The sequence below is a fragment of the Natrix helvetica genome (assembly GCF_964273705.1).
Source record: "Natrix helvetica genome assembly, chromosome: 1".
Classification (NCBI taxonomy): Eukaryota; Metazoa; Chordata; class Lepidosauria; order Squamata; family Natricidae; genus Natrix; species Natrix helvetica.
In genome coordinates this window covers 196,747,765-196,761,034 of record NC_138548.1, presented here as the reverse complement: position 1 = coordinate 196,761,034, position 13,270 = coordinate 196,747,765, and the positions used below count along the sequence as shown (strand labels likewise).

The window sequence follows — 13,270 nt, the reverse complement described above, 5'->3', positions numbered from 1 at the left end:
CAATCCCTCCAATTGGGCAATAAATTCTGCTTCGGGATTTAAGAGGTACATTTCTTTCAAAAGTTTCACCAAATAAGAAAGGAGAAGAAGGGGAAGGGATAGGAGAGGAGAGGAGAGGAGAGATAAGGTAGGATAGAGGAGAGGAAAGCAGTTCTATTAAAACCAAGGAGAATCCCCTGTGTAGGCAAAGATTCATTCCACTTCTCTGTTTTTAAACCTACACCTGCAACATCAATTTTCTCCTACCAGTGTCAGGGAGGTCTGGAGTGCCTCCCTCTCATTTTCCTTTGTGTGTGTGCCACAAAAGCACTCCTTCAGAATCTTTAACTGGCTAAAATGTTAAAATGTCTGGGGGTTTAAAATATCCACCCAGCTCAGCTGTAGTCTCCCTAGCAACAAGCTCCTGAGAAATTTCGACTGCCACCCTCCCCCCCTGCCCCCAAGCTGTAGATGAAAGCATTTTCATCCATGCTCCGTGATTAGTCGAGATGCTGTTTGTGACCTTGCTCCTCCAAACTAGAGAAGAACTGCGACCGTATGAGGTCATCACAAGTAATCTTCCATGGTTCTGACTAGTGGAAGGTATTCCAAGCATGAAATGGGAGGTAGAAATATGCAGAAATAGAGCCTTCTAGCACAGCGTGCTCAGTATGGTGTATAATTAAGTGTGACCATGTGCAATTGTGCCAGCTGGTTCCTTTCTTTTCCCCCTGTCATGAATGACTTAAAAGAGACATCACCAAGCTATCTAAGTTATTGAGTGGTCTCTATATCACTAACCAAAGAAACGCATCTAAAACCATCAACGAACAAACATGATGGCTGGGTGAATGTGATAAGCAAATTGAACGCATGATCTCGAGTCACAGAATGGTAAAATACTTGTTTTTCACCATATTATTTTATAGAGTATAATTTCAAAGAATTAAACAGTTTCTAGGCAGGTTAAGACAAGACAGGCCTGGAAAAACAACTGGCAAAAATCCAGTTTTCTAAATTTTTCAATAGCTTTCTGTTAATCTGACTTAGGATATGACTTAATAAATAAAGTAAGATTTAGTTGGAAATACAGCCATATTAAGTTGTCCAGTCAGGCTCTTGAATTTTAGCCCACCCCCCCAATTCACAAATGTATATTTGGAGAGCTAATGTTGTTCTAAATAATGTGGCATAGGTACAACAAAGCCAGTGCTTCAACTGGGAAAGATGAGGGTGGAAAATAGGAGGTGGGGTTTTTATTATACACTCTATAAGCTTAAACTAGGTCTAAATATGGTTTGGCCTTTTTAAGTTGAATATATATTTCAGCCACTAGAGGGGGAAAGAGCTATATTTGTCAGCAACTTTTTAACGGCTGTTCTAACTCCTTTCCTTGAAGCGTTTTGATCTGAAGAAGCAAATTTGATCAGGAAAGCCTTTTCTAAGAATTTGCTTTCCCTGCCTCCCAAGTCCCAAGGGGCCCTTTCCTTTCATCACTTCTCTTGTATAAAAATCGGACAAAGCCCAAAGGATGAAGGTCCTTGATTTAGGATTGAATCCCTCCACTTTTGATTTGTATACATTGGGTTTTTGGGCTGATTTGGATGCAATAAAAGGAGAGGAAAGAATCTTTTGAAGGTTGTTTTTAAATGTTAATAGCAGCTCAGCAGCTTACCTGCAGTGCTAGAAAAAAGATTTAACTTTCCCTTTGGGTTGCTCCCCAAATTGAATCACCACCCAAAGTTGTTACTGCCCCATAAGATGAAACCCAGTGCCCATTGAAGGCCCACATATTTTACTGCATGGGGCAGTCCTAGCCTTGGGAAAGACTCAGAGAACCATACAGGGACATGATTTATCCTCTGCTTTTGCCACACTGCTCCCCAGCTCCTAATATTTGTCAATATTTTGGAGGAAGAAATTCAAGTTGAAGCCATACCCAGGAAGTTCGGCAGTTTTTCCATCCAGGGGAGTCACTTACCGTGCCTTAAAGCTAGCCTTATTTCATACAAAGTTGCACATAGAGCACTAATCCCTCTGGGGCGCAGCTTTCGGATACGCAACTTTCTAAGGTGGTACGGCACTGTTTTCCAACTCAGCAATTTTAAAATGTGTGGACTTCAATTCCCAGAATTCCCAGCTTGCATTCCCTAGCCACCAAAAACACTGTGGCACAATAAAAAAGAAGAAGTTTATGTTGCATTCTGTTTAAATAGGCTTTAAATAGCACCGCCCTCCAGACCCGAGAAATGTGGAGTTTTATATCGTATACTAAACAGCCACCCAAATCTTTCTGCATTTCCTTCTCACCTTTTCCTTCCTGGTCCACTTATCCAATCCTTAGCTGCAGTTGGTGTGGCGCACCGAGACTTCTGCTTGCTGCATGAAAGAATGAGGTAGCTGACTAGAGAGAATCAGACAGAAGATGGCAGCGTAATCATGCATTTGCTTTCTGCTTCATTTGGAAATTGAAATGTCTGTACTGAAATGCCCTAGGCTCAGACTGACTGGTCTTTGTTTTCTCATTCATCACCATCTTCATCTGTCATTTATAATATTTAAATATATTGCCTGAGCTTTGATATGGAGTCTGTAATATAGACAGATACATCTTTGATGGAGAAGCTGCAAAAAAAGCCACCAGGACAAAAAGAAATCTTGCCTTCATATTTTACTTTCCTTTACTGCCCAGAGAGAGAGTCGAATGGTTCGACTTTATCAAAGATTGGGACTTGCTCCCGTCTATAAACTTTAGGCTATTTGTAAGATGGAAATGGGCTGAGTTCACACATAACCTTAAACAAGTAGGAGCCAGAGAAATGAAGTGGTGAAGATGCTAGACTTGGGCTGGGAAACCCCAGTTTCAACACTAACTCACTTATAGAAACTACTTGAGTGTTTTTTTGGGTCTGTCTGTTAGCACTCTCTTCCCCAAACATTTATTAGGGGGAAAATTAGAGTGCTGTATACAGGTTGTCCTCAACTTAACAATTCATTTAGTGACCATTCAAAGTTACAACATCCCCCTGGTCATGTGATCAAAATTCGGATGCTTGGCAGCTGACATGTATTTATGACAGTTGCACTGGCCTGGGTCATATGATTACTATTTGTAAATTCCCATCATCAAAATTCCATGTACATTTTTGCAATCAAGACAGGCCAACTGCAACAAAGATTTCATAGCTGAAGGAAGGAAAAGTTAGAAAAGTCTTTATTCTTCCATTTCATGGCTCTTCCCCACACCTCTGAATTTCGAGACTTGCAAAGTACTTTGGGGCAGAATGGCAGGTGAGGAGAGGGAGAGGCAAGGAAAAACACCTCACTGGCAGAGCGAATGCAAGGAAGTGAGGGCTGATCTTCCCTTACACTGTGCAGTACAGAAGTTGGCATTCACACTAAATCTCCATTTTCTTTATATTCCCTTTCTCTCCTCGTAGACTGGGCCTCGGACACAACAATATTCGCATGATTGAGAATGGCAGTCTTGCTTTCTTGCCTATCCTACGTGAGTTGCACTTGGATAACAACAAGCTCTCAAGAGTCCCCCCAGGATTGCCTGATCTCAAGTTTCTGCAGGTATCCAATAAGATGCAGTTCTGTGGTGAGAAATTTAAGGCCCTGCCCAGGTAAAAATAGACAGTACCTGGCTCAACACCTCTGAGAGGGATCTAGGTGTTCCACTTAAATATGAGCCAGCAATGTGCTGCAGCTGCCAAAAAAGCCAGTGCAGTCCTAGGCTGCATCAACCCGGGACTAGTGTCAAAATAATGAGAAGTGATAGTGCCTCTCTGTATACTAGTAAGGCCATGTTTGGAATACTACATCTGCTTCTGGTCACCCTCATACAAAAAAGATGCTGAGATCCTAGAAAGAGTCAGACAGAAGAGCAACAAGAATGATAATGGATCTAGAAGCTAGACTATATGGTGAACGGCTAAGGGAACTAGATATGTTTAGCCTAATGAAAAGGTGATATGATAGCCCTCTTCCAATACTTGAATGGTTGTTGCAGGGAAGAGGGGGGATCAGTTTATTCTCCAAAGCACCTGATGGTAGGACAAGACGCAATGGATGGAAGATCGTCAGAGGAAGATCCAACCTGGAACTAAGGAGAAGTTTCCTGACAATAAGAACAAGTAGTCAATGGAATGGCTTGCCTCTTGAAGTTGTGGATGCGCCATCACTGTAAATTTTCAAGAAAAGATTAGACAATCGTTTGTTCGGGATGGAGTAAGGACTCCTGTCTTGGGTGGGGGGGTCGGACTAGAAGACTTCCTACGTCCCTTCCAGTTCTATGATTCTATGATCCTATGATCTCCTAGGTTTCAGGGAGGGCATGAAGTCTAGGAGATCGTACTTCAAGCTTCAACAATGGGGAACCATAGAAAATTCATTGGGTTGACATAATCCAAAGAAATCCAGAACTCGGTCTTCTCGATTCTGTTTTGAAATACCTATAGAGAGCATGCAAATGGAACAAGACATTGCCAACCTTTACCAATCCACATATTGCCTTTTCAGTTCCAAACTGTCTTTCATGTCCTTTTCCATACTGAATCTGGCTCTGTTGCACTGCAGGTCCAGAATGATGATTCTGCAACCCAGCAAACTCATTTTGCAAATTCTCTGTAGTGCATAAAAGCAACATACCTTAGTTATCTATATTCTATATAGTATAGTTTCATGAGCAATAATCATGGTTATTTGCTTGGAATTTTAAAATGTACTAGACAACCCATGACCCTTTCGGTTATCTTTTCAAATATCCTTACCACATCCTTCAATACCTTCAACAATGGCAGAGCTTTTAATGTACTTGAAAAGTTCTTAAAAATTCAGGAAGATATTCAGAAATGTATTTATCTTGAAAGTAGCCCATGTTGAACTGTATAGTGCAGTCAAACATCAGGAGTTCCGCACCAGAAATGTTTTATGACATTTTTATAGTCATAAAATGCTTTATGATAATGTTTATCATAAAATGTAGTACAACATTTGCCAAATTTCAATCCCATAGGAGTCAGATTTTGGATGCATTCTCTACGTTAGTCCATTTGGGTCTGCTTGGTTCAAAAGGTTTTGCCCTATGAAACACCATTTTGTCCAGGTAACGGTTACAGACCCGAGAGTTTTAGATATAGTTATCCTGCTAGGAAAAATGGATATTGTACAATTTACAAAACTTAGTTAACAATACAAATAACAGCAAAGCTGGAAATTGTTATGTCCTTGGAAGGACACTGTTTTGAAATCACGAGAGGTTATTTCTGGTTGCTGTAAAACCTTTATATGAATTCATGATCTTTAGACACTCAACCTCCCTATGGCAACCTGTACCAACTGAATCTCTCTCACTTTCTCCTCCCCACCAAACCAAACCCCACCATATTCCCAACAAATTCCAATTGCTGCTAAAACAAGGTTTGTTAAATAGGTACACAATAGGACCCAATGACTTAACTGGGATTGTGGGGTGTTTTTTGTTGTTGTTGTTCTTCATTTTGGTTTCCTAAAACCATTGTTGGCAAAGGACACAATGTCTGAAACAGCTTTTCCTAGCATGGTCCCTTCCAGCTGTACTTGGACTATAGCGCCCATTATTCCCAGCCAATATGGCCATTGGCTGCTCTAATAGGGTAGTTTTTAAGGTAATAAATAAGCTGATATTTTTTTATATGATGGTTTACAAAAGAGTTTCCCCTTCAAGAATGATAGATTCCATGCGGTATCTCCAGCCCTTTTACTAGCTTCAAGTTATCTCAAATTCAACAATAAAACAAGATGAATGTGATCTGGGGGAAAGATACATATATTCCTTCTTGCTTATGCTCTTCCTGTTCTTACCACATGCAAAAATGTTATTTCCCATTTTCTCATTATGGGGAGAGGCAAGGCTTTAAAAAGTAGCCTGCCTGTTTCCTCAAAATCTTAATCTTACCTTAATTTCCTAGGCTTCAGAAATTTCATCAAGTGTTACTCATGGGCCACCAAATGTATCTAAATGTGAAACTTGAACATTGGATTCAGCTTTAGCATACAGATAGGTCTCTATGAGATTCTCAGTCATCCACATCAACACATTCACAGTCTTCAGTCAACACAACATACATGCACACTTTATACCCAAGAATACACTAAGGTAGAAGGCTTGTCCACCTGAAGGATAAAACACCCCAACATAACCTGAGCAACATGGTATATGCAGTACAATGAAGTGAGACATGTGCAGATCTGTATATTGGGGAAACAAAACAACCACTTCATAAATACATGGCACAGCATAGGAGAACAAATCCATCGGGACAAGATTCAGCAGTCCATCTGCTCTTATAAGACAAAGGCCACTCCTATGAAGACAGCAAAATCCACATTTTGGACAGAGAGGACTGCTGGTTTGAAAGCGGGCTCAGAGAGGCCATCTATGTTAAAATTGAACAGCCTTCTCTTAACAGAAAGGGAGGGATGGAGCGTCATCTACAGTCTACAACACAATTCTTTCAACAGTTCCAAGAAGGCTCCACGCCCATTTGCACCACTCAGGTGACTCTGATGACACAGATAAACCTCCAGTGGCCTCAACTCTAAAAGAATGCAAATGGCCAGCTGTCTGCAAGGAGTATCAATCCTTCCATTCCCCACCATCTGGTCAAAGCTGAAGAAGCTTCTTGGATGAGAAGCGAAACATCAATGAAAAATAAGAAAGCCCAGTTGTCTGTTGAAAAAAAATCACCTTTGGGATACAGATAGGTACATTGAGAAGTGTTAAGATCTGAACTGATGTACAGGTAGTCCTCATCTTACAACCATTCATTTAGCGACTGTTCAAAGTTACAATGACACTGAAAAAAATTACTCATGACTGGTCCTCACACTTGTGACTGTTGCAGCTTCCCCATGGTCACACGATCAAAGTTTGAGTCCTTGGCAGCCAACAAGTATGTATGATGGTTGCAGTGTCCTGGAGTCTTGTGATTGCCATTTGTGACTTCCCATCTCGCTTCCAAGTCAGTGGGGGAAGCTTAATGCCCATGTGATTCATTTAAGAACTGCAGTGATTCACTTAACAACCATGGCAAAAAAGATCATAAAATTGGGCACAGCTTACTTAACAGCCACTATGCTTGGCAATAGCAATAGCACTTAGACTTATATATCTCTTTACAGCCCTCTCTAAGCAGTTTACAGAGTCAGCATATTTCCCCCAACAATCTGGGTCCTCATTTTACCCACCTTAGGAGGATGGAAAGCTGAGTCAACCTTAAGCAGGGGGGAATTCGAACTGCCAAATTGAAGGCAGCCGGCAGTCAGCAGGAGTAGCCTGCAGCACTGCACTCTAACCACTGCGCCACCAGGGCTCTTAGAAGTTCTGGCCCCAATGATGGTCGTAAGTCGAGAACTCCCTTTGTTCAAGACAAATGTCTCCATTGATGAAGGTAAGCCCAGTTGACCCTCCGCGTCTAACCAATTTTTCTGCCTTCTTCCACAGGTGGTGTACTTGCATTCCAACAACATTACTCATGTTGGCGTTAACGATTTTTGCCCTGTGGGCTTTGGGGTAAAGCGTGCCTCGTACCATGGAATCAGCCTTTTTGGCAACCCTGTGCCTTATTGGGAAGTTCAACCAGCTACCTTCCGCTGTGCCACTGACCGCCTGGCTATCCAGTTTGGCAACTACAAAAAATAAAAATCAAGAATAAACGAGGGAGGGAGGGTTGGGTAGCGGGACAAGGTAAACCCAATGGGGGAAATGAGGGGGTGGGAGTAGGGAGGGGGATGTGAAATGGTGAAATGAGGCCCATTTTGGAGAAGTGGGAGTCACCAGTATGGTCATGCTAACAAAACAAAAAAAGTCAAGAATTATTGACTTCTACGCGCCAGCCAATGTTTGGGATAGAACAAAGGATGGGAAGGAAGTTCATAGAGCAAAGGGAAGAGAAATAGATGAAGCTCTTACAATATGGTCCATTTAACTAGCCTACATTAGTCCTGCATTTGAAATCAGCTCGTTATGATCTGCAAACAAGTACTTGTCTTTCTAGTTCCAACGGGTTTGATGCTACTGCTGGCTTGTCTGGGGCAGAACAGGGTGGGAGGGGTGGGAATTGAAGGGATTTTGGTCTATAGTTTTGATTGCATGAGCAGTCCGCTCTGTCAGACCTGCTACACCAGTATATTGTTGATTTGTGATTGACCCCTGAATTTAGCAGCTTGCAGTATGGATGTCATTTTCTGACCGCAACCTTCATATGTTATAGAATGTGTTGGGTGATCCAATGAATTCTGTTTCTGCATTTCTTTAACTTGCAAAATCAGCCTCTGTATATCTTTTTTAAAAAACAAAACAAAACAAAAGAGGAAGGCACCTCTATATAATGTACATCAATCTTATACAAATTAAACTATCATGGCTCCTGCCAAAGTATCCTAGGAATAGTTTGGTGAGCTGGCTGCAAAACCTCAACAACTCCCAAGATTCCTTGGGGAAAGGAAGTGATTAAACAGACTGAAATGTCTCCTGTGGCTTCTATATACCTAAGCCTCTGAATCTAGCCGCTGGCAAGCTGGCTTCTAAATCAGTGGGGCTGGAAAAACACCCATGATTCTACTCTTTATTACCATCTTTATTGAAGAAAAAAAAGACCTTGTACATTATCCTATATACAATGCATAAGTGGCCTGTCTTGATATCTGGAAATGCAGGCTGTTTGAGAAGATTAAGATGTGAGCAACTGTAATGTGGGATTTTTGACTCATCCAACAGCAGCAGCAACGACCTCAACATCAACAATCCTGTGCAAAGTCTGCTACCAAAGTCCCTAGCTTCAGTACACATCAAAACATATTGCCCTTTGTTCAACTCAGGTTCCAATGACCATAGCAGGTGTGACATTTTGGCAAGGGTGGGCCGATGATGGAAGAAATGCCACCCCCTTTTGGGGGGTTCTTTCTCTTAAGTAAGAGAGGCCCAGCATGTCTCCTGTTCCAATTGGCCATGCCTTACATCGAAGAAGAAGACAATGAGAATACCTTGTGGGTGCACAGAAGATCCAGAAAAGTTTTCTCAGTTCACTCTCCCCATTCTTCTCTACCCCTCCTTGTTCTGCCATCGTTTACTCCGGAAAAGTGAAGTGGAGACTAGGTTCCTGCAGCGACGTCCCCCTCAAAGTGTTTGAATATCATTATTCCCCCACCCCCATGCTTGGTTTCCTGAGGCCCAGATGCTAAGACGTATTTAGAAGAGGCGTTCATTGCTATATGCAGAGAATATAATGAGGGGGTCCAGCATTGCTGTCCTACATAGGTAGCTCACCTGTCTTTTCCAATTTAGTTTTCTGTCTTACAAGAACATTTAGGAAAATCTGCTATGGAGGTAAATAATGGAATAACTGCAGGAGATCCTTCGGCTGGTATCTCGGAGAAGCCTCAGAGTCTGAGGGTTTAATGGACATGTATCCATTGGGGTATGCTGTTCAGCTCCAGTCTGATTCATTGATCTGAGATCTGAATGGTTAATTTGATTAACTTGGAACTGAGTCAAGGAATTGAGTCTCCCTGATTTTCTGAATTGATGGGGGAAGAGATTTTCGCTCATGCTCAAAAGCCATTCTGTATAGGCAAATCAGGTTTTCCGGCATCCTGACCTTTTGATCCAAATTGTCAATCTGATTTGGAAATTAATTTGATTCAGAGGTCCAGTCCAACTATTACATAATTGCCAATGTGAAGCTTTTGCACAACCCTATTATACAGTAGATGGGAAGTGGGCAGGGAATAGATAGCAATGGGATTTGTCAAAATAGGAAAGGGTAAAAATAGGGCATTTGGAACCCAGATATACCTAATGCATCTAGGTTTATTAAATACCCAGCTCTGCCCAGTGCCATAGAAATGGAACCTGAAGGATATGGATAATGAAACCAGAAGAAGCAGGCTCCACTTCTATTCTTCACTCTGGTGCAGGCTTGACTTTTTTGGGTGGTTGGGATCCAGCACATTGAGGATGATCAAGGAAATAGAGATATTGAAGAAGCTGGGAGGGGGGAGAAGGGGGGGGACAGCACTTTTCAAATACCCGAAGAATGTAAAAGATTATTTTTTTTTAAAAAAAAGTACTAATCCAGAAAAGGGCAGTGACAAGCCATTTCTATAACCCTACACTAGTGTGACCCAAAGACCACTTTATCATTTCACAGTTGTGGATTGATTCCTCTCCCCACCCACCCCCAATCTACCCATTAAGTAGCAGATCTTCAGCCCAGACAAGGAACCCAGAAGCTTCAGGTCAGCTCTCAGCTATGACAATCCCAACCGTAATTCAGAACATGCATCTCCCTATCTTCAATCTTTCATTGTGGGGGTGGGGGTGGGACAGTATTTTTCTCTCGATCAGAGGCAGGGAAGAAAAATAAATAAATATAGGAAATCTCCAGAGAGGTTAAGAATAGCTGAGAGAATTGTTTACCCACAAGCTTTGGGTAAAACAATTTCCATTTCCAAGTAGGTATCAGAAGAGATATTCTTAGAAGCAGTGCTGAATTCAGGCAGAAGCTAAATCCAAAGAATAGTTTCAGACCCCACAAAATTTCAGAATGTCAGTTTTCTGATTTTGCAAACAATTTCATTAGTAGTGATTTTTTTTAAGTAATTTTGTTAGCATTTTGGTATGTATATTAATGTATCGTAAAATTATTTTAAAAATTACATTTAATGATTATTTCCAGGGTATATTGTATTATAATCTATGAGCAAAATCAAGCCAGACTAGTGATAAATTGCTAAATGGACTCATTTGGAAATGCTTCCCCCCCCCCCACTTTAAATACTATTAAATAATTTAAAGGCTTATACACACATACACACACACATTTTCATGTATTTTTTTGTGGCAACCCAAGATCCTGTTTTGGTATGGACCTTAGCAAAAACCTTCTAGAGTAGCCTTTTAACAAGGAATGTTCAGGGCCTCACCAATTCTAGATCCTCCATGCAAGAAGACAGAACCTATGAGAAACAGAATTATACACATGCATGAACATATATTTTATATTTTTATTGAAAGTTTTAACAATAGTAAGAGCTAATGCAAACTAGAATAGAATGAAAAAGAAGAAAGAAAAAAAGGGGGGGAAGTAAAAAGTGCTAAAAGAAAGAAAAATAGAAGAAAACTAGAGAAAAAGAAAAAAAGATATAAAGATAAAAAGACGTGGTTTTCCAGTCTTCTTTACAACAGTTACAGCTACAATTATATTTTAACTTCTCTCTCTAAAGTTACCTCATGACTCTCTTCTTTCTGTAATCTATCCTGTCTCATCATCAAAACTATAAATCACAAGTTCATTTTTACACAAAAAATCCATAATGGGTTTCCATTCGTCAATAAATGTATGCGTTTCCATCTGCATGCTTGGATACATATACTGTAGGCCCCATCAGTGAAGGAGCCTATATCATTGCTAAGTTTTTTGCCCAATTCTTAAGAATTGTTTTTTAGCAACAGGCAAGTTATATGTGTACCAGAGGTAGGGAACTATGGCCCATTTAAGATTTGTGGCCGACTCAGGAATTCTGGGAGTTGAAGTCTACAAGTCATAAAAGGGCCATAGTTCCCTTCCCTGGATACAAACAATGGTAAGCTGAGGTGGTAAAGAAATAATTTGAGAAGAGGAAATTTCCTTTTGTTCACTTCCTGCCTCTGGTCTTTTTTATAGTCCAGAAATGCATGAAGGAATAAAAGGAAGCTTTATTTTTTTTCCCAACCTATTTGCTTCTTCTGCATCCTGTAGTGCCATGCTGTGCATGGCCACTTCATCACCAATGACATCACATAGGCGATCTCTGGGACCTCATCTTTACTGCATTAATGTTAACTGAGCAGCGCTGCAGTGTCTTGAATTGCATTATATTATTTTTAAACTGTCACCAGGTGGAACAAAGGCAACAGTTAACCACTCTACAAAAACATCCCGTTAAAGGAAAGGATACAACTATAGGGATGAGGGGAAAATAACAGCAATTGCCCAGGTATGAATTCTTCATTTGACCTGTATGTTCACACATCTTACAGATTTCTCACATTCTCTTGGTGAACTTTCTAGAAAAAAAGAAACCCACTTTTCACAATGATGTCCAGTTCCTGCAGAGTCATGTAGCTGAAATCTATCTAGCTGTGAATTGGATAACTAAGCCTTTGTCTTCCTGTCTGGTAGCAGGAAATGTCTTCCTAGTTTTGTCCTTCCTCCTGTTAAAAAAAAAAGAAGGAGATTTATGGGTTTTATAACAACAACAACATTGTGGAGCCCAGTGCAATATTAACTCTTGTAGAAATGTCCAATAAAGTTAGCAGTAATTGCCACCTTTAGCTGTTATCACTGGGATTGGTGAATAAGACATCTTTTTGATTTAGAAGCTCAAGCAGCACTGCAATTCAGCCACAGACAGGGAGACCAAAAGCAACTTTGTGCATTATTTTCTTCAGATGTCTATGTATGCTTAGGACTTTTTAAAGTGTCCATCTAAAAATATTAAGTATGTAACTGGCAAAAGAACGTAACCTGCTGTTGAATATTGTATGTGATATGGCCATCTAGTTTACTACATGCAAATGTATTTCTGTCCGAAATAAATTTTTGGCATTCAGCATATTGTTCCTGTCCTTGAAATAGCCACAAACATCTATTTAACCACCTATATACTGAAGAGAGATTTAAAGCTAAGTTGAGCTTCTTACTGGATGTACAAATAAATGGTGGGGGAAAAACTCCCTGCTTCAAATATAATTTTTACATAAATGCACATTTAAAGAGCATGAATTCTTAATTCTTAACAAGGAAGCTATTATCACTGCACCATTAAGGGACAGCAGTTGTATAAAATGTGAACAAACATAAATCAGTGCATCTTCTAATATAGTTTCATTGATAATTATAAAGATTAGCTGGTTATTCTTAACTGAGGAGCTTTTATGACAATAGCTTGCTATTGGAAACATGTCAATTGCTGCTAAAGCTTTTATAGAGTTATTAAGAAGTTGTGATGAGTTTAGTAGTCATAACCCTCTGCACCAAAGCTGACTGATGCTCCTGAAAGATGAAATTCCAACGTTCATAGAAAGCATCAGGTTGGAGACAGCTTCAGCATTCTAAGGGATTTCATTGGTTTATAGTTAATGGCAGGTGTGTCCTCAAAGATGGTGAAAAAAGTCAAAATGGACACCTCAACTATATTATCTTAGCCCTGCCCCTCCTTTTTTATTGTGTTACTTGGAATGACATAAAAGGGGCAGAGGTTA

General features: G+C 40.4%; 1 protein-coding gene across 1 annotated transcript in view; it reads left to right on the top strand.

The window, feature by feature from the left end:
• Window positions 1-12,619, top strand: part of BGN (biglycan) — a 74,791-nt gene extending 62,172 nt beyond the window's left edge. Inside the window, exons 7-8 of the mRNA XM_081953116.1 lie at window positions 3,420-3,558; window positions 7,469-12,619. Of these exons, the coding sequence (XP_081809242.1) occupies window positions 3,420-3,558; window positions 7,469-7,666 (337 nt within the window). The 3' untranslated portion in view covers window positions 7,667-12,619. The remainder of the gene's footprint in view (window positions 1-3,419; window positions 3,559-7,468) is intronic.
• Window positions 12,620-13,270: the final 651 nt, after the last annotated feature.